We start from the raw sequence: 27,452 nt of genomic DNA, 5'->3' as shown, positions 1-27,452 counted from the left end.
GGAACATGCTCCCCAGGGAGGCTTGCCTGGCACTTCATTATATATCTTTAGGCACCAGGCAAAATCATTCCTCTTCTTTCAGGCCTTTGGCTAATTATACAATCTATGGCCTTTTAAACTCTCTCTGTGTGTGGCGGCAGGGAGTACTGATTTTGTTTGTTATTATGGTATGTATTTTTGTGTGTTTTTATATTGCAACCCTGTATTAAAGGAACAAAATACCATAAATAAAATTGGCAAGTTTTCCTTTTGTCTGAGCTACCTGCATTCATTTCAATCCACAGAAATTGTTCAATGACTTAAGAAGCTTTCAGAATAACCTTAACGTTTCCTGCTCACAAAAGCTCTTGAAAACCCCATATTACTGTAACCAACAAATCTTAGTATTTTAACTAGTATAACTTCCACAGCATTTTTATTTATATTATTTCAGAATTTATGAACTACTCCTAGATTTATAGATAAATGTGACAGAATCAGATAGAAAAAACTAAAAAATGGCTATCATCAACTTGATAAAAACTGACCTCAACTTTACACCTCAGAAACATGTGGTATTTGTAATGATGGAGTGAGTGATATAAAGAGCACAATGATATCTTTTCTGGATCTACAGCAAACTCCTGCAGAGAAAAATAGTTTTTATTAGCCATGAAGTTAACTATGAACTGATGAGTTTATTGATACCAATAATTATTCCAACCACTCAGAGATAATATGCACTTGTGAATACATTCATCCACACAAGGCCTGGGTCTGGATTAATCATTCAGTTTGAAAATGGAACTGAGATCCAGCAGAGACTCTTGCAAAGGGGGTTGAGGGAGGCACTGCTCATTTTATTTCACCTTCCCACTGCAATCCCTGTGCATCCTCCCACATTGTTCCAGTGGCGGTTCCACCCTCCATAGCAGCTTTTCACGGGACACAGGGGAACTGGCAAAAATAACCCAGTTCCTGTGAATGGAGTTCACCCTTCTCAGTTTATAATGGGAGCCCCAGTTTAGTTCCAGCTAACACTACCCTGCGATTCTGCCCAGTAAAGCTTAAGAGGGCTTGGGATGTCAATTTCATGCCCTTTAAGTTTTACCCTGTCTGATGATGATGCCTGGGTCCTCCTCCCTCTGATGTGCTTCTCAGATATCACAATGGATGAATAGGTGATGGCTGGTTTCTTGTTCACTCTCGGATTCTATTTTCTCTTAGGCATTTCACCCCCTTGCACTGAATTCCCTCTGTCCAAACATCACTGTGCAGCTGCCTTCAGTTTGCTGCTGCAGCAACTCCCCCATCTCCCTAACATTTTTCTCTTTCCCGCTTCAGATAGGCAAATTGCAGACTACTTATTTCTGTTTGCTATATTGATGAAAAAAACCCTTTTAGGAAATGTCTTCCATCATTTCCACCTGGGTACCTTATGATGGCATTCAACAAAAGCAGTTCAGTGGGGAAAATATTTGCCAGATAGTTAAATGTCTAGGGCTCGCAGAGGCACAGATTTAGAACAGAGATTCAGAGAACCACTGCAGTTGCTTACATACAGCATTAACATGTTTTGATACAGGTTGAAGTCAAATGTGAAAGCTACTATGTAGGGGGTTAAAAAGGCAACAAGGTAAGTGCAAAGGAAGCCATAAAGAAAACTGTCAATATTATCAGCCATAATGGCAGACCTGGAACCATCAGAGAGAGATGCTTACAGTAAATCTGACTGCACATCATCTTAGAAGTCCCATTTGAGTTCAGTGGGGCTTACCTACTCTCAGAGTAGGTACATGTAGGTCTACAGCCTCCAAAGGACCAAATAAAAAAAGGGGGGTAGGTTAGTACTTTTGTGTAACGGCTCATTCGTAAGGGAAATTAATACCTCCTGTTGTGAAATCTTTCATTTAGAGAGCCCCTTTTCTATTCTCTACTTCAACATATTTACCTTTTTAAGAATACAATTTCTTACTGGGCTTCAAAGGATAATGATCAAAGGAAATGAAACAAGTCAAATACTTTTTTTTAACTACAGTTAAATAATTTATGAAGTTCTTTTTGAAAATCCACAACTGGAAAGCATAAAGTTTAGTACCACATTTTAGATAATGCATATAAAGAAGATGATTCTAGTAAGGATATTAGTGTTCCATTAAAAATATAGCAGCAAACCACCCCCAAAAACTTAAAAAACACACATACCTGTGCTAATTTTGAGGCTGCTTTCGAAATCCTCAGTGTTTTCTTGTTATAAGCTTTGCCATTCATTTTGATTCTAGGAATTACACTCACTCCAGTTTTTGTTTTAGAATCTCGATTGATTACGGTCAGTTCAGGGAAGCTTTCCAAAGCCGCCTTAGAAGAGAGCAAAAAGGCATAAATTTACAGTCTGTGAAGGATTCCACTGCGTCAAATTAATAAGCAACAAATTTTATTATAATTCTTTGATAAAATAAGTCTTTCAAAGAATGCAGGAGCAATTACTGTTATTCAAGTTCTTAAAAATACATTCAGTTAATCCTGTTCAGGTGATTTACCCAATTAAGGTAAGATATGGTTTCATATTATGCTAACTGATGTTTAAGAGGAAGTCTCCCTTTCATCTGAAAATGCAGGATTATAGCTGGGCAATTTTTATCTGAAGGGATAAAAATATATACAAGAAATCCAATAGGAATTTGCTCTGCTGTTTTATTTGCTTTGTATGATTTAGACATCACTTCCCAAAAGACCTCAAGCAATGTAAGAGCAGTAAATAATTAATAAAACCATTTTACTATCGATACCTTGAGTGAACGCTCCAAGCTCAATTTGGACAGCAGCCTTTTTCTATTGTCGTTTAGCATGCCATCAATTTTTCTCATATGAGGCAAAAGCAGCTCATCTGAAAAAGCAGAACACAATGTATGACACTTAAAAGCAAAGCAAGCACTGGCCAGAAGCAGAAAGAGGTAAGAAAAAGAATCACGAACAAGCTCAGTAAAATATACCCAGGTGACTCAAACAAGTTAATCTGTATTTGTAATCTATATTTCAACCTATTTTGTATTTTATATATTGGAGTTTACTGTATACAGCTTAGATAATCAGTTTGAAGCAGAATCTAAACAAGCAAGATTTCGTTTGCCTAGATGGGAGGATTGAGGGATGTGTGTATAGAAACCTGACTTTTGCATGACTGGAATTAGCCTACAATACAAAGAGTCAAATCTGCCCACCCACCTTTGCCACTGGCCCCTCCCACCATTGACATGTGGCCCCTCCCCCTAGAAGGCTGCCCCTACCAGTGATCTACAGACTACCGTTTGGGACCCCTGAACTCTAAATGCTTGTGATCTTAAGCTGATGTCTTATCCGTTCCTAGAACAAAGATATCATATGGGAAACAGAAATAAGCTACACAAAGTGAAAGGTTGAACACACTGTACCATTGCTCCTCTCCAACGCCAGCATAGTATCTGGATCCAAGGCAATACTAACAAGCAGTTCCATGTAGCTCCTAAATGTTTCTTTCATAGCTCTGGTGTTCAAAAAACGAGCAATAATAGGAGCTGGAGGTGCAGTGTCTGAAATACAGTATCAGAAATACAAATATATTGTTCCAATTGCATTTTGTTTACAGGACTAGAAATTTTTACGATTCTGGTGACCTCTAGTGACCATTCAAAGAAATACAGATGGTTAATATGCATTATTTTAGTAAGGACTGAGCTGTTAAGATCCTTAACAGTTGAAAAAAAGCTTCAAATAATTTAAACAAGAACAACAAAATATGGATTCTTACTGGATTAGTTATAAGCTGAAAAACAGTGCTTAGGAGGAGTTATTTATGATTATACTGCATTCAAATTCAAGCTTAAATGTTTTCTTCATTTTGGAAAATTAGCATCCTTTGCTTTGAAAACCTACCGTATTTTTCGCTCTATAACACGCACCTGACCATAACACGCATATCGTTTTTAGAGGAGGAAAACAAGGGAAAAAACATTCTGAATGAAACAGTGGATGTATCATTTTTGTGCTTCATGCTGTGGCCACAGACATGTGATCTGATGGTGAATTTGGGGTGACCCAATGCAAAAATCCTGAGAATCCTTGTGGATCCATGCTTTTTAACCACATTTTTGTACCATTGCAGCCCCAGGCAACAGTGGGTGCGTGATTTTTGGGGGGCAGGCTGTAGCCATGGACATGCTATGTGATCTGATGGTGAATTTGGGCTGACCCAATGCAAAGATCCTGAGGATCCATGTGGATCCATGCTTTTTAACCACATTTTAAGTGGGGAGGGAAGGAAAAACACAGAACAGACAAGGAGCACGAGAGGGGTGTGCAGAGAAGCAGCTGGCTAAGAATGCAGGAGAGGGGTATAACAGGAGGGAGGAAAGGAAGGCAAAAGTTTTCCCTCACCTACCCACCCAAGCCAGCCAGCCAGCTCGCGCTCTCTCTCTCTCTCTCTCTCTCTCTCTCTCTCTCTCTCTCTCTCCCTCCCTCCTGCATGTTTTCAGCAGCACCGGAGCACAGAGACGACACTCTGCTTTCCCCTCTGCTTGCCTGGAGGGGAGGGGCTTTCCCTGCTCTTTGTTCTGTTTGAGCAAACACAGCAAGGAAACAGAGGAGGGTGGGCAGTAAGACCCTGAGGCAGAATGCAGGAAAGCAGCCGCTCCCTCTTTTCAGGTTTCCCTTCTCCGAGACGCGCAATTTGATTTTTGCCTGCTTTTTTTGGCCTCCACTCGCGCCATTTGGCTCCAGGGACCACACATTCGCTCAATAACACGCACAGACATTTCCCCTTCCTTTTTAGGAGAAAAAAATCTCCTGTGTGTTATAGTGGGAAAAATACGGTAAATGAAACATCTGAAAATAACATGGCTGCTACAGAAGAATTAACCAATGCCAATGCCCAAACACACTGCAAGTGCCACTTAAAATTAAATGTCAAAGAAGTCATTCCTAATAAGGACAGTGGAGTGGAGACTGGGAGAAATTGCCAAAGGTCAAACCAATCCACAGAGTGTTACCGACCCTATAGCCAACACTGCCTGCCTCATCTCTTAGATGCCTATGTGTTCTTGAGCATGCTGTCTGCAAAGCGTTGCAAATGTGCTGGCGTTCCATGTGATTGGGCTTCCCGACCATGCGGGGTGCTTATACATGTATGCATGTAAGCATCCCTTGATAGACACTGAGCTCAACAAGCAAACATTTGGTAACGTTGAACTGGGCCCAAGAGGTGCAGCCCCTGTTCCCTCCTCCACATGCAAAGTAAATGTGTGCTGTCAATGTCTGCATAAGACTCTACTCATCCCACGTTATGAAGCAATATAAAAAAAGTTGCCCTCTTCACAAATGGTGGCTTTGAAATGTTCACAATTACCATGCAACAAAACGGAAAATAACATTTTGTGACGCCATGATTCTACTAAAAGCGGGTAGGAAGAGCCGCCCCAAAAGCAAGAGAAGTCATGAAAGAGGCTGAGCCTCAAAGTGGTACCAGTAATAAATCTTTACAAAATATAGTTTTTGCAAAATAAAGTCCAATGTGTTTCGGTTAAAAGCAAGCTTCTTCGGGACACTTATTAAGAATGAGGTTTTCCTATCAAGTTAGCACCTCTCCACCAAGTTTTGCTGAGAAATGTGCAAAGCTTATTAATTTTTTTTGAAGATATTGCATAATCAGAATACCTAGTTTTGACATTGTGGCACTTACCTTCCTCGTCACTCTGGAGTTGAGGGGCAGGGGGCAATTCTTCTTTCCATGTTTTCCGTTTCTTTGGTGGTGGTTCTGCCTTTATCTTTGGCTGCTTAGCTTTGGGTTTCACTACAGAAACTTTTGTTGTTGCAGGTGTAGTTTTTGATGCTGGAGGCTCAGGAGATTTGTTGATGCTAGTGCTTGGCTTACAATGGACAGGCCTACAAATGGAAAGCGAGAGTAAATGAAAGGAACTATTGTGAGTACGGGGACGCGGGTGGCGCTGTGGGTTAAACCACAGAGCCTAGGGCTTGCCGATCAGAAGGTTGACGGTTCAAATCCCCGCGACAGCGTGAGCTCCCGTTGCTCGGTCCCTGCTCCTGCCAACCTAGCAGTTCGAAAGCACGTCAAAGTGCAAGTAGGTAAATGGGTACCGCTCTGGCCCGTGTGCTGCTCTGGTTCGCCAGAAGTGGCTTAGTCATGCTGGCCACATGACCTGGAAGCTGTACGCCGGCTCCCTCGGCCAGTAAAGCGAGATGAGCGCCGCAAGCCCAGAGTCAGCCACGACTGGACCTAGTGGTCAGGGGTCCCTTTACCTTTACCTTTTTATTGCGAGTACGAGTTTCACCTTTATCAACTGAATTAACCTCATTTAGGTTATTCATTAATTTAACCTCTATTATTCTCTCTGCATTAATGCCTTTATGGACTTTTACTCCATTTTCACCTGCAGACAAGCACAATTGGTTAAATGATCTAACTACTGGGAAAGATCCACTGCAACGTGAGCAGGCAGACCTCTTCAGCTCATGCAACAGGGCTTCTCCTTCTCGTCCTCCCCCTGGACTCTGCACCCACCCCCAAAACAAATCTGCTCCAGAAGGGCGGAGCAGATGGTTTTGAGAGCACAGTGAGAGGAACTGGATGAGGAAGAAGTCCTGTTGCAAAGCAGGTTTCCATTGTGCAAGTGAGTGGTCATGATTAGATACAGCACACCGGTTCTGAATGTGTTGTTAGCTGGTAATCTGATGTGTTCAAATTCACTCATGCATACGCCAGGTTGCTCCCACCCAACCATTAGCTGCTGAAAGACTAACTAGTAGAATTTTGTGAATGGGAGAAATAAGGAATGTCGCTTCTCATTTAACAGCAACCAAACTCCACAGAAGGAACTAAGAGGAAACCCAAAGAATGACGCCATTGGCTGGGGAAAAACATATCTATGAACAACATCACACAACTATGATTTAGAGCACTGCCAATGGGCTGCAGAGAGTCTTAGGGTCATGTGCTCATTATAATTCAATTTGTAATTCAATTCAGTTGTATGACAGCTTACAACATGAAAAGATTCACATAATTATAAACATAAGTAGTCATAAACAATAAACAAAGCACATCAAAAAGCAGCCAACCATAATAAACCATAAGATCCAAAAATTAGTAGCAATAACAGCAACAAAAAAAATCCCAAAGCAATACTCCAACCCCAGAGTCTGTTCAGCAGCCTCAGCTTTCATAGCTAGAGTCTTCGCAAACCAGGTGGAAAAAGGCTAGTAAAGCAGGGAGCAGGTCTTCCAGGACTCAGAGACAAGATGCTCTCATTCTGTTCTCCATTGTACACAAGGAGAGTGAAAGTTCCATATTCTCTTTTACCTAAACCTCAGTTCCCAAAGTTTGTACATAATGGGAAACAATGGTTTAGTCAAAAGTGAGCGAAAATACTTTCCCTCCTCCTCTTATACATGGAAGAGAACCATGCACGCCCAAAGTGTGTAATTACGCAAACCAGTCCACGTTTTCAGTCTATTCTATTTGTTGCAACTACAAATAAATATTATGGATGTCTGCTGTAAAAAAATACAAAATATTTCTATTAAAATCTACAAATGTTAAAGCTTTTCTATTTGACACTTTATTTTATCAAAATAAAATACCTTGCAGACGGCACAGGCTTATTTCTGGGTCTCTTGGAACACACTCTGACGTACTCTTTCTTGTTTGTATTTTCTATAAACTTCACGTACACTCTTTTGTACTTTGATTTTGCATCTCCAAAATACCCAAGATACTGCAACGAGAAAAAACGCAGACATAGTACATGCAGATTCTTGCACTCAGTTTTGTACAGGATAATTTATATTTAAGTTTAAATAATGGGTTAGGTCTAGATATAAGTGTGAGCACAAGGCATCTATCCCTCCTGAGGGTCCTCCAGGAAAGGGCTGGGATGTAACATGGGGGAGCTGAAGTAGGTGGGAACTAAGCCCAAGAGAGGCAGTGTAATAATGCACAGCAAAAAAAAAAAAAAAAAAAAAGAGCTAACACTACTTTAGGCAGTATCAACAGAAATATAGTGTCCTGATCAAGGGCACTATTCTGTCTTGGTCAGACCTCACCTGGAGTACTGTGTCCCAATTTTGGGTACCACAATTTAAGCAGGCTATTGACCAGCGAGAACATATGCAGGAGGGCAACCAAGATGATAAAGGGTCTGGAAGCCATGCCTATTTTATTTATTTATAATAAATTTGTATACCACCTTTCAACTTTAGATATCAGGGTGGTTCAGAATATTAAAAAAATACAATATGAGGAATGGTTGAGGAAAATGGGTATGTTTAGCTGGTTTAGCTGGTAAAGAAGAGAGTGAGAGAAGATATCATAGCCATCTTCAAATATCCAAAGAGGGAACAAGCTTGTTTCCTCCTGCTCCAGAGGCTAGGACCCAAACTAATGGATTTAGGAGATTCTGACTAAACATCAGCAAAATTTTTGATGGTAAGAGCTGTTGGACAGTGGAACAGATTCCCACAAGAGGTTATGGACTCTTCTCCTTTGGAGGTTTTTAAGCAGAGACTGGATGGCCATCTGTCATGCATAATCTAGCTGAGATTCCTGCATTGCAGGGGGTTGAACTAGATGTTCCTCGGGATCCCCTCCAATGCTATGGGTAGAGTTTTCACTTGTGAAAAGTCTTGATGCAACCAAATAAATAGAGTTATGCTTATCACACACTCCAAGTTAAAAGAATCAGCATATAAAATTTAGATCATGTATTCATCACTAAGTAAAAAATAATGTCTAATAGGTTACTCTTTTATAAGCACATCCTTTAGCCTGAAGGTTTTGGTAGAATTCAACACACCAGTTTAGCTCAAAGGCACATAATATGTAATGTGCCTGGCCTATGTTTCTGAAGCTTAAGGCATTAGGTGCTCATTTACAGTTGGGAGAATTAGAAATGATCCTTCGGTGGGGGAATAAAAGACCCAGTGGCCTTTCAAGTAGTTTCTGATTATTACAGTTAGTAACCACACATTACCTGATTTGCATGTCACAGCAGGTTATGGCTGCCATGAACAAGGAGTGGAGCAAGCAATGAATGCCTAGGAAGGGAAGGAGGAGGTGGCAGCAGGAACACTCCTTTCTGCCAGCCGTGGTCTATGAAAGAACTTCTATTATCATAGTGACTACAATGCCACAGGGTTCTTTGTTGCTGAGTACCAAGATTAATGTGGAATCCTTGTACGTACACTGTTAGTAGCTGTGAACTCTCTCTGTCCATCTCGCACTTCAGGAACAAACTTCTGCAACAAAGCTTTTTGAACCTTCCAGATGGCTGGAGGCTCCGTCCCTGTTTTTAAAGCAACCTGCAAGGGAAAAAAGAAAAGAAAAGCAACCATTTCAATTAGTTTTATGCAGCTGAAGTGATTAGTTCCAACTGCACCCTACCTTCATGAGTTTGTATATTTTACACAGTATTTTATGTTTTCAATAGCAGCTCTCAACACATACTGTGATGATTGCAATTGCCACTTGAAGGTCAAACTGAAGGGTGTGGGCCTTCCCAAGCATATAAATTAAGACCTTTGGCCCTCAAAATATTGCTAGACTACAACTCCCATCATCCCTATTGACTATGCTGGCTGGGGCCAATGGGAATGGGAAAGCAACAGCATCTAATAGGCCACAGCAGGTTTGCCACCCCTGGTATACATGAACATAATACTTCTCATGGGAAAACCCAGCACTCCATCCACTGCACCACACTACCATAAGCCCCTCTTCGATTATTTTGAAGTCGTGATAACAAAACAGCAAATGGAAATATCTCATATTTGTGATCTTTCCAGTGAACTGTCCTGAGACCTACAGGTATAGGGCGGTATATAAATTCAATAAAATAAAATAAACACACACACATCTCCCCCAATTTAATGTTTTAATAAGGCCATTTGAAAATGCTGTAAAATTATACAGAACGATCAAACCCAACCAAACAGAATTTACTGCAGATCTGAATACAGCAGAACCTCGGGTTATGTTACCCTTCGGTAGCGTAAACTCCAGGTTGCGAAAGCAGCAAACCCAGAAGTGTTTCACCACTCGCGCATGCGCAGAAGCGGTCTCTCTGGTTGCGAAAACTTCAGGATATGGCTGGACCTCTGAAATGTATCCTGTTCGCAACCAGAGGTACCACTATACAAGTAAATGACAATTGAGAATTGTCATATCTGCCCCAGAGATGATACTGAGTTAACAAGTTGTATTGAGGGTGGGCTGTTGTTTTCTTGTTTTCAGAGAGTGATGGGCACAACTATAGCCTGTCAGCTCAGGCATCACGCAAAACTAATCACCACAAACCCACTGAAACTATAGTTTCCACTTCTGGTTTAATGGCCAATTTCAAACCATGGTCTATCAACTTAGATATCAAGCAAAACCAGTTAAATTTCCTAAACAATGTTTTAGCAGGATCTCAATTTGTGCCTCCACGTAACAAGCAATCATAAGATTGAAAAGTAATACATATACATTTACAAACACTAGTCCCTTGTTATCAGAAAAGATTTGTACATATTTACAGTAAAGTACCAAAAATGTCAAAGTTACAAGATACCAAGAAAAGGAGATAAAATTACACATGGCAGGAAATACTCTTTGATCAGTGTGTTCTCTTAAATTGCTCAAAGCAAAATTATTGATTACCTTTAGTAATTCTATATCTTCAATCTTCACTACAAATTCATCACGTTCTCTGTACACGCCCTCGCCTCCACTTTCTCCGTCGTCGTCCTCAATATATCCTTCTATTGCAGCAGTTGCCTGTGTTTTTGCTAAGTGTTCTGTAAGAACTCTGCCCATCTCATGTTGCACCAAACACATTTTCACCTGAGAATCTGCCACAGAACTAGTTGTTTCAGAAGATTCCTTCCTTACGACAGTATTGGTGGTGGCATTAGATACAGTCTTGATGATTTCTGAAGTAAAAAAAACAAGCATTTTTTCATATTTCAATTAACAACTCTTTTCAGCTTATCGTAAGCCACTTAAAAATTGTTACTGAGTAGAACAAAATGCTAGTTCCACTGATGACATTAGGAGGATCCCCTATCTGAAATCCTAGGCTACTGTATGTCTAACATATTTACTTTTCATTAAAAATTAGTGCAGCATACCAGAAAAAGACTGAAGCTTCCACACCATGCCCCCAAAGAAATCAAGACACCCTCAAATTTGAAAGGTTTGCTGCTTTGAACTACATATGGAAGAAATTGGATCCTCAGAGTGCTAAAAGGGAATGCAAACAGACAAGACCACACCCATCTTTTAATATGTATGATAAATGTGTTGCGGTAAACCTAAGGTGGACTGGGATTTTTCAAAGTTGAATTTGTCTCTTAACACATAATCAAGTGCTTAGCTTTGTGGAGACACTTTCAAAGGTAAGACTTGGACACAAAATATTCATCCTAAAATAAAAAGGACAGTTACTTAATAAAAAGGACAGATATTGAGTTATTTATCTTGTGCTGCATAGGATATGGCTCATTGTGTTACTGTTTATGCACCGTGAATAGGGAAAATAAACTTTTTTATAAAAAGAAGCTTAGGCATTAAAATGACCCTTAAGAAGAGAATGATTGTGTAAAGTCACATAAACATATTACAACATTTTTAAGCTTTCAGAATAATTTATATCAAACCAAATTAAATCAGGCCTATAGGTTGTATCCAATGCAGCTTACACTGCAGACGTCTGTGCATAAAAACATACCTTCCTCTTCTGGCTTCTCCAGCCCCTGTGATGGAGAAATCTTATCCAGAGGGGTAGGGGATCCTCTAGAACAGAGTTTGGGGTTGTGTGGTGGGAGGAAGCACTGTTGCATAAGTAGAACTGTTTGCACAGCACTGGGCGAAAACCATTGTTTCCCAATACCAATAGTGGAATGTGACAACACTTACAACCATTTTCAAGAAAGCTAAATTGACTTCCAAGTATATTTTCACCTGTCAGGATCCTGCTTTGCCTAAATAACAGTGAAATATAGATATCTGTCTACAGCATTTGGGATAAGCAAGAGCGAATCATTTGAATCTTTGACTTAAGTTATTTTAAAACCAGATCCACGTATCCAATTGTGAACAAAATAATCTTTACCTGATTTTTTCTTTTTCTCAGAAGCATCGTCCAAAGTTGACAATGCAGAAGTGATGCACTTCTGAAGATCCTGGTTAGCCCCTACAGAATCTTCATCAGAAGAAAACGATGGCAATGCTTCTGAATTTTTCTTCAGTTCTTCATCACCCTTTCTGTTTGAACATTCAGTGCTGCTCTCAAGTGAGGCAGAAGGTGGTGCTGCTGCTGCCATGTGAGGTTTTGAAAGTGGATGTGGACAAGGTGCTCTAACAACAGGGGTAACAGGTCTCCGCACACGACTAGGAACACGCACAGCAGGAGCTGAAAACTGTTGCCTGGGTCCACCTTTTAAGAAATCTAAAAAAGATGCAATGAATCCTGTTCTGACTTCTGGTTGTTTTTCTTCCACCTCTTTTATTTTTTGCCTCATTTTCTCTTGATGCTGGTATGTTTCATGGCAGCTTTCAGGAGCAGGGGAATATGGCAAGGCAGCATCAGTTCCTCTTGAATTCTGACGTTTGCACTGTCCACTTCGCTTCAATTGCTTCTGGTGCATGCCATCTTCGTTGGCATTTTTAAGCTGATTTTGTCCCCTGTCCTTTTGCTTCTGAAGTTCCTCTTGTGATAAATCTTGGCTCTTGCCTTCAGCTCTGCTGCCATTTTCATCACCTGGCTGTTGCATAGATAGTGGCTGCAGTGGAACTTTAGTTTTGCTTCCTGTCACAGTGTTGTCACTTTCCATGTTAAAAACACCATGGGGTGCAGCACTCTCATTTCGAGCCCTACCACTTAAAACAAGATCTATATCTTTTACATTTATTGTACTATCCATATGAATACCGTTTTTATCTTCACATTCATTACCAATGCCAGACTGCTGCTTAACTAAGCCAGGAACCTGTTCATGCCTCTGTTCAAGCTCTGAGGTAGCAACTCTAGTAGGAATGCTGTGATCAGGAGTCTCAAGGTGTTGTTGCTCAAGGCTCCTAATTTTTGGCTGCATTGTAGGCACTGCTGTTAGGTTTAGTGTAACCTGGCCTCCATTTAAAGAAACATTGTTTATGTTCAGTGGCTTTCCAACAACAGTTGATGAGTTGTTGAAGCTAGAAGTCACATGTCTGACATCCATTGCCTGGAACTGAGACTTAGAATTCTCCCCATTTTCAACTGACTGGATATTTTCTTCATTAGCCGTAGATTTGGCAAATTCAGACGTTGTTCCTACACAAGCTGCAGCTGTCGCTGCCAAGATATCTTCCACATTAGACAGTATATTCCGCTCATCGTTGAGAAGCATAGACTCTGGGAAACATACAGAACTAAGGGAAACAAACTGATTCTTAGATTCATGATCTGGCCGCACAAAATTCTCTTTCAATGTCAGGTGTTGCTGTAGTGGCTTTGATGGTTCAGAAATGTTCATTTTCATAACTTCAGAGTTCTGAGAATGAAGCTGCTGCTGAGAATGTCCTCCATTACTCTGAATCATATGACCATCTATGTGAAGGAATGGGTGAGTCACCTGCTGAGAACCCTGAAGGCGCTGCTGGACTTGTGAAGAACCTTTCGTGTGGCCCAAGCCAGATTGTAGTATTGACTGCTGAAGCATTTGCAAATCACAGGCAGATTCTAGAAGTACCTGTGCACCAGGCAAACACAGCTGCTGGCCATGTCTTATGGCTTGACTGTGGAGCTGTGGTGGTGTGCTCATGACTTGGCCCTGTTGCTCTGATGCTTTCGCTTCATGTACTTTATGCAGAAGAGAATGCTGCTGGCTGAGTTCTTTAGAATCTACATTTACTTGGGTTGTTGGCAATAAATTAGCTGCCTTTTTAATATCATGGCTTCCTACGTTAGTGATATGGCCAATTTGCTGGGTGAGCTGTGCCACAGAACTAACCAATCTTTCGTCTTTTTTTGATCCCTGAAAAGTAAGCCCAACAACTTGATCTTCAAGACGAGAGTTACTCCTGATTACACTTTGAGAATACCTATTATCTGCTTTGGAAACTTTGTAATTTGTGTCCTGAGCATTAACTTCATCATCAGTTAGCCTCTGAGTGGAGGAATCCAAAGATGTTTGCTGTTGCAATGCCTGCATATCTTGCATTGGGAACTGTTCATCCTGCTTGCACGTTTGATATAAGTTAGGGTCAGATTCCCTTTTGATGTATAACTTAGTATCTGAGGAAGATCTGTTGTTCTGCAATGCCTGTGAATGAGCTGGCATTGCAAAAGAAGTTGACTGGACAACTGGCAAAAACTTCTGAGACTGCGGAGAAGATGGCTCTTGTGCCTGAGAATGTAAAGAAATATAGTTTTGGGGAGGGCTCGAGGCTGACAAGTTCTGAACATGTGGAGAAGAATATGGAAGAGATGGCGACGTTAATGTTAAAGGTTGCCCTGTTGTATATGTTTCTGAAGGACTAACCACTGACAAAACCTGTGATTGAGATGAATAGCTACCTTGGGATCTGCTAATGGTTGACAAACCCTGAGAATGACTAGAAGAGTAATTTTGAGATTGGCTGACTGAAGAAAGATCCGTTTGCCCAGAGTAACTGCCATTTGAAATTGAACTTAATACCTGTTGATCAGAAGAATAGCTTAGTGTCTGGCTATCTGAAGTAATTGCCTGTGATTGCCCAGGAAAAGCAAGTGTTTTGTACAGTGGTGGCAGCTTCTCAACCTTGATGGCTGAGAATACCTGTGCATGACTGACTGGTGGCACATTCTGTGATTGCGTTGAAACATAGTTTTGTGATTGGCTTACTGACAAGAGGCTTGGAAGCTGTGCTGTGGAATAGATTTGTGCTTGACCTGCTATTACAGAATTCTGGCTCTGTGCAGTTTTGGAAAAGCTTTGTGTCTGTACAGTAGGGGCAATGCTTTGTGGCTTAGGAGTCTTTGTTGATCTTGGTGGCTGCTTCGTAGAGAGGTGTTTTGCTTTTGCAGTGGAAACAGATGGAAAACCAGGTGATGGAATCGCTGATGTGTATGACTGAGCAAGTTCTACTGAAACTTGAGAGGTCTTTTGCTGGGGTCTCCCATTGCTCACCTGAGTAGAATCATCGACTGGGCTACAAGATAGGGAAGACTGACGGGATGTATCCTGAAAATCATTTCCACTTGCACTTGATAAATAGTTTTGTAAGGAATGCTGTGAACCAGTCAGTTGTGCCTGAACAGACTGTGTGCTCGAAGGCCGCTGATGGTGCTTAATAACACTACATTCTCGCTGCAGGGCTCTTTCAATTGAGGCAGTGGAACCAGTAAACAGAGGTGAACTATATACTTGTGGAGCCTGCTGAGCTCCTCCAAGTGATGAAGGCAACAAACTGAACTGTGGCTGCAAGAGATGGGGTGCAGACTCTTGAGCAGAGCGATATGTTGAAGACTGTGGTGGTATGCTGGTACTTAACACAGAACCGCCCAGGCGCTCAAAGGCCAGCGCTGTGGGAACTGTGCTCTGGGATGTCTTGATCTGCAATAAAGGGTCATGAGCACTTAGAAGACCATTTGATGTTGGACTGAAAGTTGCATCTTGAAGTGTTAGAGAAGGAGTAGCAGCAAAGTTTCTACTGCTGAAAGTGTTAGGATGCTGATAGGCTGAAGTTGGTGGAAACGTCCCAGAGGCTGGCAAGGCTCCAGTAACAAAAAGCTCGGTTGACGAATGCATGCCTGTTTTAAAAAAGGGGGGAAAAGACACTGATAAAAAAGGGGAGTGACTACTCAATAGTGAAATAAGAACAGACGTAACCATTGTCCCCCATCTTGGACCTAATAAGAATTATTTAACCACTGCATTTGGAACCAGAAAAATTATATTCTAATAATATAAAAGAGGATGGTGAAATCATTTGTCTTCCTGGAATTTGTTTTGGGTAGCCTCTGTTATCCTACTTCTAAGCTTGTATATATGGTGGCAATTCAGGAACAAGTGGCTGCAAACTAAACATAATCCGCATTAAGATTAACATATTACTGTGCAATAAATCTGGCAATCTGAAAGAGGTTATAGAGCCTGTTTTTGGTAAGACTGTACTCTGGATCAGGAGCACTGTGGGGGTTGTTTCTTGATCTGATGCTTTCCCTGGATATTCAAGTGGTGCAGTGGCAATAAGCCCTTTTTTAAAAACCAGATCCACTGATGAGCCAATTAAAAGTCTTTTCTGGAGAAATCAGTACTGTCTTAGTTATCCACATGCTAGTACCTCCAGGCCAGACTGCTGTAAAGCTTTCTACGTGAGGCTGCCTTTAATGACAGTTCCGAAACTACAAATGGTCTAAAATAAAGAATCCAGAATGTTATATAGGACACACAAGGTTGGAGTGTATTATTCTAATCAACCATATTTGCTGACTGTTTCAAGACTCAATTTAAATTGCTTGTTTAATCTTTAAAGCTCTAAAAATATTGGAGCCATGTTAATTTAGGGTCCACTGCTCCCAGCTGAGCCTGTTTGTCACTTGAGATCTGTATCTGATGCTCTCATGGTCCCACCCTTATGTGACATTATGCTAAATTAACAGGAAGGTTCTTGAGACAGAGCCTTTCCAATAGAGGCACCGAGACTGTGAAATGCTCCCTGCCCCCTTGAAATACATTGGGATTCCTCTTTTAAATTTTACTGTGCCAATTTGTTGTGTTTTAAAAATGTTCTAATCTACTGCTTTTATTATTTCTTATTGTGTTACTTTTATTTATTTTATGTTGGAGAAATACAAATAAATTTATTAAAATAGCCACCAATATATTCAATTTAAAACTACACTGAAGTCAATACGAACTACTTTATTCTATTTAGGAAACCTACCACCATAAAAAATTGGCACAATTTCAAAGAATGTTCCATTTCAAAGAATGTCACAACTGATTTAATAGCACTAATCTTGAATTCAGGACCTTTTTCAAGAGAACAATATGCTAGGACTTTTATTTTAGCTAAATGCCTTAGATGTAACCTGTGACACATATACAACAAATTCTTGTCTATTTTTAGTGTTTTTATGTGTTTTATCAACATATAGTTAAATGGCACTAGGTCTTTTGGAGTTTCTGATGTGCTTCTTATTACCATGCAAGTTCTTCAATAAATACAATATTGTATTTACACATTATTGTTCACAGGGGAGAGAGACTGCAACCATGATGGTCCCTGCTAACAAGTGTGCAAATATGTTAGCAAGCCACTGATTTTTTGCTAGGTTTTTGAATTGTCAAAGACATCAAAGACTTCTGACTGCATACGGACACACCATGAGCCCTGAGAGCCCACATGCTAAACTGACTCAAGACTAATATTTTCATAGAAGTTCAATTACCAGTTTTGTCCTGCAAGGAAGTTAGACCAGTTTTGCAGGAAGAGATCCAACGTTAAGTGTTTATAACTGGATTATATACCTAGTTACAAATAGCAGTTAGGCACAAATGCAGTACCTTTGAAGCAAATATGGTTGTCAAAATAGATGTTTATTAAAGACTTAAAACACTTAAAATGAAAATATTTCCCTAGAAATGCAAAACAAAATGGAAAAAAATTAAAAACAAACATTCTCTCTTAATTTCTCTATGATACTTATATTTCATATATTTATTTACTTATCTATAGAGGAACAACAGACTTAAGTTCTGAAAATTAGGAAAATGTCACCTGGCTGCCATGTTGGAGCTCTGAACTGTGGCAAGAGAGAAGTTCCTGAAGAAACAGCCTGAGCATTGCGGGATTCAATTGCAGAGAGAAAATTCATAACTGATGTATCTTTAGTGTTGTTATTGCTGCTGTGCATAGTGTTATCAAAAATCCCAGAAAGGCCTAGAACAAACAAATCATATATGAGTCTGAGCACAAAAAACTACACATTACACAATATGCTGCACATTTAAGTGTGCAGCCACACATTCAATGGACATGTAACTCAACCATAAGACTTGCTGGCTAATCTTGGGTAAATTACGACATCTAAGTCAAGCAAGGAATTAATGGGGGAAGAAAGACAGAAGAATGTATTGAGATACTGGGATAATGGAAGTAGAGATTATCTAAATAAACTTCAAATGTATGTGAATTGTAGCACCATCAGTTTCAACATAAATTACATGCTCATCTTTTAACTCGCATTTTTTTAAGATTGAACAGTCCACATGAACAGCCTAAATGTAATTCTAAATGTAATTACATCTAAATGTAATTAGCATAAGAATAGTGAGCAGATTATCTGTAGCTGTGCCTTTAAAATAGCTGTACATTTCACTCTCCTTCCAAAAAAGGTTCACACTCTTCAGAAATTTGACAGCTAGTCATGCAGGTAAGGTGGTGACAGGGAAACAGAAATTACTTAAAACATTAATTTATGAAATATTTTGTAAAAACATTTTTATTTGATGAAGTGCATAATAGCACTACCAGGATAGTGCAAATGATAATGCACATTCCTCAAAACATTCTCCTTTATCTATCCCTTGTGAGCATCTAAGTCATCTGCTAGAAGTGCGCTAGAAATTTATAACTGATTTTATACAAAACTGAGAAACATATCCATTTAAACTGAAGATTCACAGAGAATTATTACCGGCGGGTAGGGAAGTAGTGGCGTATGCGGGAAGCTGGTGGGAAGTTGTATATGTTTGCCTGTGAAAATCTGTTTCGGATGAATGCCCTCCTCCATAGCTTAAACTGGGGAAAAAGTAAAAGTTATAACACGTAAAATTAGTGAAAACAACAACATGACAGCAATAAGTCTGACAATCACACAAAAAGGGATAAAGCAAAATAACCTCAAAAGAACAGGAACTTTAGCGGTTCAGGAGTTACTGATCTGTAGTAGTGCCAATTCTTTACACAACTTTGCATCAGCAACTGATCCAAGAAAGCTGCTTTAGTTTACCAAACCAACAAAACCACGTTTAAAACATTAACATATCAAAACAGAAATTTGTTTCTTTGACTTATTTTATTTCTTCCTAGACACATATGGGCAGTATGCAGAGCTATATTTTTGGATTAAAGTTGTCTTGAGTTCCGGAGACCTCAATCACATAAAATGTTTGCAGAGCTTCTCCGAGTTCAAATAAAATTATAAAATGTGTGCAGGATAGGGCAGCGTGTGTGGTTTTGAAATTTGGGGAGGGTTTTTCTTTTTTGAATTTGCTTGCTTGATGTTCTCCTTGGGAGGGCTGTGCCCCAGAAGCCCTAGTGGACCAACTCCTACTGCTTAAGCTCCCCCCCCCCCCAACCCTGAAGACTGGGTAGGTTGGAGAAGGGTGATGGTCTCCACATATGTTTTGAATGCCTCTAAAGTACAGTGCAGCTGCAAGAGGATCCTTGCTTTTCCCCTCCAATTCCAAGGCTGGGGAAGAAGTTGAGGATCCACCACACTTGCCCTCTTGACAGATATGAACCTCTTCCACATTTCCCTTCATGATTGTCTGGCCTCCCGCGTCAGAGGTAAAACAAACAAGAGGAAGTGGTGACTATGCACAGAGTAAAGGTAAAGGTAAAGGTAAAGGGACCCCTGACCGTTAGTTCCAGTTGTGGACGACTCTGTGGTTGTGGTGCTCATCTCGCTTTACTGGCCGAGGGAAGCGGTGTACAGCTTCCAGGTCATGTGGCCAGCATGACTAAGCCGCTTCTGGTGAACCAGAGCAGCACACGGAAATGATGTTTACCTTCCTGCCGGAGCGGTACCTATTTATCTAATTGCACTTTGACGTGCTTTCAAACTGCTAGGTTGGCAGGAGCAGGGACCAAGCAACAGGAGCTCACCCCGTTGTGGGGATTCGAACCGCCGACCTTCTGATCGGCAAGCCCTAGGCTCTGTGGTTTAGACCAGTGTTTCCCAACCTTGTGCCTCCAGATGTTTTTGGCCTACAACTCCCATCATCCCTGACCACTGGTCTTGCTAGCTAGGGATGATGGGAGTTGTAGGCCAAAAACATCTGGAGGCACAAGGTTGGGAAACACTGGTTAGACCACAGTGCCACCCGCGTGCCTATGCACAGAGTAGGCTCCTGTTAAGAAAAGCCAACATGAAAATATACCAAGACAAGTTTGTTTTGGTGGTGGTGGGGACTGCATACCCACCACCTGAAAATAATGCTACATGAAAAATGTAATGCTTAGATGTGGGCTGTATGTTGCCCAACCAAAACATAGTATTTACCGAAGAATGATCCTTAGTTCTCAACTTGTAATAGTGATAATTTTAGTAGCAATTAAAAATGTCAAATTCAAATTTGTGTTACAAAGGAGCAAAAGCAAGTTATGTTAAGAAAAATACTTAAGTTTCTTTTAAAATCTGTTACAATTTGAATGTACGTTTAATGTGAAATGGTATTATTGATATATTAGTGTGGCAGAAACATGCATGTCATATAAAAGAGAAGGAGCTATTATAAACTATGCAGTATATTTTGGTTTTGACACCAGTACTGAGCTGCTGGAATCACTCTACTTTGAAAATCTATACTGTACTAAAAGACACATATTGAACTATTATGAACATCTTAAACAAGTGCTTAGTCATTCTACTACTTTATGTACATTTTGAAAAAATACAAATTTAGTATTTTTCCACTTCCTTTAGGTGCTGCCTAACTAATGTTTAACAATAAACAAGAGAATGTTATGGGAACCTCCAATGTTAGCAGAAGGGTCAAAACCACATTATTATTAAAATAGCATGTACTTTGCTAGAAAGAGCTAACAGAATTGCACCAGCATCTCAACTTGTGTTCTTTCTCTTTTTTTTTTAAAAAAAATAATTTTTATTAACCGGCCAATCAAATCAAATCAAATCACATCACATAAATTCCGAATTACAAAGCCGAATTTTAAATTTTGTTGAGGGGACCCATATTTCAAGATCCGAAGGGGGATTCTGATCATCTTCTTGCTACTGTGTTAATGTCCAAATCAGTCCAAACAAAGTTCATAATTCTATCCAGTCTTATCTTGCTGTTTCCACATCTCATCTTGTTCGTATATTTTCTCTTTTTTCTTTATGATCTCTTCTGATAATCTCCTTAAGCCGATAAACACCAATAATAATCCTGTGTGAATTTTTCCATTCGTCCAATCCTCAAATCGAGATGGTTTCCATATATCATCGCATTCATAGATAACATTGCTCTTTCAATCATTAATCACAGAACTGCCGCTCTTAAGTCCCTCTGAGGAGTTTCACCCACAATATAAAAACAGCTCTATTTCTCTATTTCTCCTCCCAGACTTAAGTCCTCCGACAGAACTTCCCAATATGGCGACGGTATTTTTAACTGCGTCATTCCAAAGCCCTTATACATTCCACGCTCTTCTTAAAACATGCTTTGGTTAGAAAGTTTATCTCCACACAGACGTAAATCCACTGCTTAAGTCCTTCAAACGACATTTCTGACGTGTTTGGGGGGGGGGGGATTCTTGTTTAATCACATAGAGGAAAGAAAGGAAAGTTTTTTCCTCCTCCCCCATCCAGTCCCTTTGCCATACCGAGTCTTGGTGTATCTTCATCTGATTGATTCATGTTCCTCCGACTCGTCTTGTTTATCAGAGATCTCTTCTGTTAGCAGTCTTTACTCCCCCTCCTTCCTTGAAATATGTGCATTCGCTTCATCCTAATAATTTCTTTTGAAGTTCTTGCAGCTAGAGGCGCAGATCAGAGGCAGCGTCCAGGAGCGCCGAAATCCACAGGAGGGCATTCTGCCTAGTGCCCCCATCCCCACAAATTCGGGGGTGGTATAGGGCACAGCAGGCAAGGGCAGCCCCCCCCCAATCCTGGGGGTGGGTAGGGAGGCTATTTACTCCCATCACAGCCTCCAAATTACCTCGTGTGGGTCGGAGAGATGTTATTGTCAGCCATCTTCTGATGCGCCCCTAGTGGCCCCTCCAACTTGCGTTCTTTCTCAAAACTATTGTACTCCACAAAACTTATACTGTATTTCCAGTAAACATCTGGAGCACCTACCGGTATATGCAAACAACCAAAACAAGAGAACATAAACACCTTCACCAATGGAAGGAGCAACTTCCATCCTCAATGAATGAATGTAGAGGCTTGAGCAGAGAACTTATGAGACTCTGGACTGCACTGTATACATTACATATTATTTGGCATTACGGACTCGATCTAGAGTCGTGTGAATTTTAACTGTTCTGGGAAATGAGGCTGCATCTTCCTCTCAACTGTGGTCACTAAAAATCCTCAGCAAATGCTTGTGTTGCGGCACAGATCTCTGCAATGGGAAGAGGAATCTGAAAACCAGGCAGAGGCAGGTGGCAGAAGCATCACGGAAGTAAATCTACATTTAAATAAGATAATATTATTTTTGAAAACTTTTTAAAAATTAGCCATTTCTTTTATATCCCCACTCTTTACATCAGCTAATAAAACTAAGAAATCCAAAGCAGACACACCCTTAAGAAAAATCTACATTGTCATGTCAGGAATCTGCTGAATTTGATAGTTAGTTCAGTTACAAAAATGATACAAGAGGTGGTGGCGGTGGCAAGCCTACAGAGGCATTAACCTGCAGAGCAAACCAAGAGTAAAAAAAGAGCAAAGGTTCTGCAGCATGAAGCCGCCAGTGGCTTTTTTTTTTTTTTTGAAAGAGTGTGAGAGAGAATTGTTGGGCTGCTATTAGGAAGAAGCCCCCTATACAGTGGTACCTCTGGTTGCCCATTCGCAACATGAAAAGAGCGCAACCTGCAGTGGCGCGTCTGTGTAGGTCACGATTCGGCGCTTCTGGGCATGCACATGTCATTTTGTGCATCTGTGCATGCGCGAGCGGCGAAACCTGGAAGTAACCCTTTCCGGTACTTTTGGGTCGCCGCGGGACGTAACCTGAAAGAACGTAACATGAAGCGGACGTAACCAGAGGTATGACTGATGGCAACAGAAGCCATTCACATCTAAGAAAAACAAAGGGCTTATGTCACCCATCTGGGTCCGTAGGGAGGCAAGACTCCCCCCCCCCTCCAATTTAATTCTGGATTAGAAAGGAAAAGAACATTTCTCAGCTTCACTACTCACAATTTGTACCATCTGCCAGCACTCGCCAGACATGTGCTCATTATTGTCAGTGAGCATCTGAGGAACAAAAATGTTCTGAAACTGACATGGATTTGAGGATACCCCCTCAAACTAAAACATTTAACACTCTGGTTAAGAGTGACAGAAGCACTATTATCAATCTAAACCGGAGTTCAATTTTAATTTAAGTAAAGCTGCAATCCAAATCGTACCAGTTCTCTCTAAGAAAACAAACTTTGGATTTTGCTTCAACTAAGGGAGAGAAAAAAAGTAACCTTTTGTTTAGCATCACTTGCTGATTGTATTGGTGCTGAAGGGAAGATATGTAACAAAGACACAGAAAGCTCAGTTGTTAGGTTGACTTGCCTTTCAACAGCCTGAGGGGGGAAAACTGTAAAAAAAGGCATCGGGGCTAACTAAGGGACTGGATAGAAAGTATTATTACAGATATTCCATTAGCCCAGTCCAACTGAAGGCAAGTCATACTGTCATCCAGATTGTTTTTAGTTATGTGAAACCAGGCTAACACAGTATACAATCGTACCTTGGTGCCCAAATGCCTTGGGAGTTGAATGTTCCAACTCCCAAACAATTGAAAACTAGAATTGAGTGTTCCGGTTTTCAAACATTATGTTGGAAGCCGAATGTCCGATGAGGCTTCTGATTGGCTGCAGGAGCTTCCTGCAGCCAATCAGAAGCCATGCTTTGGAAGTCGAACATTTTGGAAGTCGAACGGACTTCCAGAATGGATTCTGTTCGACTTCCGAGGTACAACTGTATAGTACATTTGTACCATCATTTCATGAATGTATCAGTGACAGTGTACCACCAGGCCACGTGCCTGATATGTCCTGACAAGCTTTTTTAAAGACCCACCACCCTGCTAAACAAATTTAGCTCTGCCAAACAACATTGGCTTCGGTGGTGCTGAGTTCACAGTACTCCAGAAACAGGAAGGAGCGTTCTGGTATGTTCCAATGCTTTGCCAGAACTCTTAAAAAAAAACAGATCAAAGTGCTCCTTTCCATTTCTGGCATGTTCTGATCTGCTCTCAATGGCAATGGTTTTTTCGGTGCCATCACTACTCATGGAACTGATGAAGGATAAGACTCGATCTCTCAGGCAGAAGTGGTAGCTGGATGACTTCATGTGCACACTCCTTTTCCCAGTCCCTAGTACTCCAGAAAATCAGCAGTGTGCCCAGAGGTTTTTAAAGGACCAGCCTCATGGGGAACTCAGGTGATGCTCTCTCCTACTGCCCTCAATCCTTTCCCATCCTATATGCCTCCAGGAGCTGGCTGTGAGATTTAAAAAGCAGCACTCTTGATGAGCATCATTAACTGTGTGTGTGTGTTCTTTAAAAGGCAACTGAGAAGGCAGGCAGTATTAAATTAATGGTGAGGGGTAATTGGGAATTCATTTTCAATTCATTTTCTATTCAGTTAATTAATTTCAGTTCCTTTATGTCATAGGATTTTGAGCACCTTTGCCATGTGACACCACCCCCCCCCCCGGTCATGTGGTAACAAAGCAATACAGAACTAAAAAAAAACAGCCAGCCATTCCTGCTCTATAGCAAATATGACTCCCTTGGGCATGCAAATGAATATCTGCAGCCAGTTGCTCTGTCAATATCTCCAATAATTAACGTAACAAAAGGCAGGAACGGCTTTTCTGAAGAATCCTTTTGGTAAGGTAGGCCCACAGGATAAATTCTACTAAGAAGCTGATGACCAACCAATTGAAATGATGGTGTCGCAGACGAATCTTAAAGAACAAAAGAAAGGCTTGTGGAGGCTATACCTGGCAAAAAAACCACACATCTGATTTATTTACAGAAGACACTGATTTCCAGGAAGAGAAATGAATGGACTTATTCTTTAAAGATGGCAATGTCATCTAAACAATGATCAGAATCAAGAAATGAGTACATTATTTTTATTTTTGCTACACGGTTGTTTCTGCTCTACCCACAGCAATGCTTTGATTCTGAGAATAGAACATATGCTACTAACGGCATATATATTTCTGTGCTAAATTTGAGAATACCACTGAGGTGGTGGCAAAGCCTCACCCCAGAACCAGTGCCTAGGGCAGGCTTCCTCAGCCCTCCAGATGTTTTTGGCCTACAACTCCCATGATCCCTAGCTAGCAGGGCCAGTGGTCAGGGATGATGGGAATTGTAGTCTCAAAACATCTGGAGGGTTGGGGTTGAGGAAGCCTGGCCCAGGGCTACTGCCAGGCTTTACCCCCCCTCTCAGTATCATGCCAAACTATATATGCTATGTTAAAAAAAAAGTCAATGGACCCCATTCACCTTTGTAGGATGAATTAACTATTATCTGTCATACATTTTGGGAAAATATACAGCATATTAGGCTCAAATAACTTGCTGTTGTCCCTATGAACACCAAGATGGAATAAAATACAGGGTAACCAATACCTGTGTGTATCTGAAGAAGTGTGCATGCACACGAAAGCTCATACCAAGAACTGACTTAGTTGGTCTTTAAGGTGCTACTGGAAGGATTTTTTTTTGTTTTGACTATGGCAGACCAACACGGCTACCTATCTGTAAAGGGTAACCAATAGTTCACAAACATGCTGTGAAAGATGATTTATGGTCACCTCAGAAAACCAATACAAACTCAGTTTGTATTACCCTTTTCAAAAATATATCTATATCTATATCTATCTATCTATCTATCTATCTATCTATCTATCTATCTAATCTATCATCTATCTATATACACACACAGAGAGAGAACAAAGCATGCCCAGATAATTTCAAAAGTGTGCTTAACTGTAATGTGGTTTTCAAGATCTTGTCCAACTCTACTGCATCTAAAAACAGTGCAATTATACTATACTGTACAAGTGTTTTGCAAGACAATAAACAAATTCAGCAAAAGGAAAGGAATTGCAAGTTTGGAAAGCCTATCTATAACTGGTTAACAAAGAGTAAAAAAGAACATTGGAAAAGCAGAGACAGAATCTAGAACCAGTACAGAACTGATACCACTTTTGATGGTACACTTATGTTAATGAACAATTTTAAGAAAAACAACAACACATGGCCAAGAGAAAAAACATTTTTAAGCAAAATGCCAGCTAAAGGGGTCTTATACTGCTGCATCTGAAACTGTGCGTATATTCTCCACATCCGTGTATATTCTCCACATCCACATCCGCTAAGGCACTAAGATATGGCATTCTGGCAGATTTTGCACTATATAATTTGGAGCAAGTTCACTTAGTTTTCAGCACTTACAATCTGCCCAAAGTACAAATTTTGGATGACCCCACTATCATTATGGGCTATTGCACACAGACAATGGGAACAATGACAGCGCCAAACTTAATTCATATTAGACCTGTTGTCTCTAGTCTTGCAAAAATTAAGTTGGCAAAATCCATCGGGAAATGCCATGATTTATTCTGTAACAATCTGAAAGCTACAAAAGCAAAAAGGCCATAGCCCTTAAATATATTTACAAAGTGTCCAAGACACGCGTTTCATGAAGTAGTCGGACGATCTTGATTTTCTCAGCTCCCTATTTCCTGCAACTCGGTCCCTATTCAACTCTGAGTTCAGGCAACCCCGTCCATGCTGAATATTTTGCATGTTACTAAGGCACAGGAAAGAAACCTCAACAAACAAAACACTAATGTAGTGTTCTGAACAGTGTGTCAAACTTGGATGAGAGGGGCCTGGGGTTGAATGGCACTTTTTAGTTGAGTCCAGTAACCATCCCTTAGACTAGCATATCTCAAAGGATTGTTGTGAGAATAACCACTTAAGAGACCCTGAGGTCCCTGGAAGGAACATGTTAGATAAATCATAAAATGAAATCTCTAAAATAATATCTAGCTGCCTTATTCACCAGAATCACCAATCTCTGTAGTAAATGCCTGAGACCACTGACAGGAGCAATTCTTGTCTAGAAATAAGCTAAAACCATACATACAGTGACTTATGTAGCTTCTCCACATATGTGTTATTATATGATGCACAGCAGGCATATATATTTTTTTATTTACAATTTTAGTTTCTCCTCTCAACTTCACATGGGATGTGAAATTGCTAGAACATACGTAAATAAGAGAACTAAGAAGACAGAATCTCTACAAGTCATGCATTCAAAAGCATTTTTTTTTAAAAAAAGAACAAACAGGTGTATTAGCTTGCTCAAAAAACAAACAAAACCAAGATTTCTGGTGACATTTGACTCTGCTCCATTGTCATTCATATGAAGAAACAGCACTTCAAATCTCACCATCCACAAGATCTTGCATGATCAAGTCTGTTTTCTCTGTCTTTTGGAT

The 27,452-nt window shown here is 40.4% G+C and overlaps 1 protein-coding gene across 1 annotated transcript in view; it reads right to left on the bottom strand.

Moving 5' to 3' along the window:
* The window catches only part of QSER1 (glutamine and serine rich 1), a 40,369-nt gene that overhangs the window by 5,031 nt on the left and 7,886 nt on the right, over positions 1-27,452 (bottom strand). The window contains exons 2-12 of the mRNA XM_083724456.1: positions 18,672-18,775; positions 17,753-17,914; positions 12,120-15,779; positions 10,667-10,938; positions 9,211-9,327; positions 7,612-7,745; positions 5,693-5,895; positions 3,411-3,548; positions 2,769-2,866; positions 2,185-2,337; positions 528-623 (exon numbers count right to left, since the gene is read on the bottom strand). Of these exons, the coding sequence (XP_083580582.1) occupies positions 528-623; positions 2,185-2,337; positions 2,769-2,866; positions 3,411-3,548; positions 5,693-5,895; positions 7,612-7,745; positions 9,211-9,327; positions 10,667-10,938; positions 12,120-15,779; positions 17,753-17,914; positions 18,672-18,775 (5,137 nt within the window). The remainder of the gene's footprint in view (positions 1-527; positions 624-2,184; positions 2,338-2,768; positions 2,867-3,410; positions 3,549-5,692; positions 5,896-7,611; positions 7,746-9,210; positions 9,328-10,666; positions 10,939-12,119; positions 15,780-17,752; positions 17,915-18,671; positions 18,776-27,452) is intronic.

The sequence above is a fragment of the Podarcis gaigeae genome, assembly GCF_964106915.1.
Source record: "Podarcis gaigeae genome assembly, chromosome: 1".
Taxonomy (NCBI): Eukaryota; Metazoa; Chordata; class Lepidosauria; order Squamata; family Lacertidae; genus Podarcis; species Podarcis gaigeae.
This window is presented reverse-complemented; position numbering and strand designations above follow the sequence as displayed.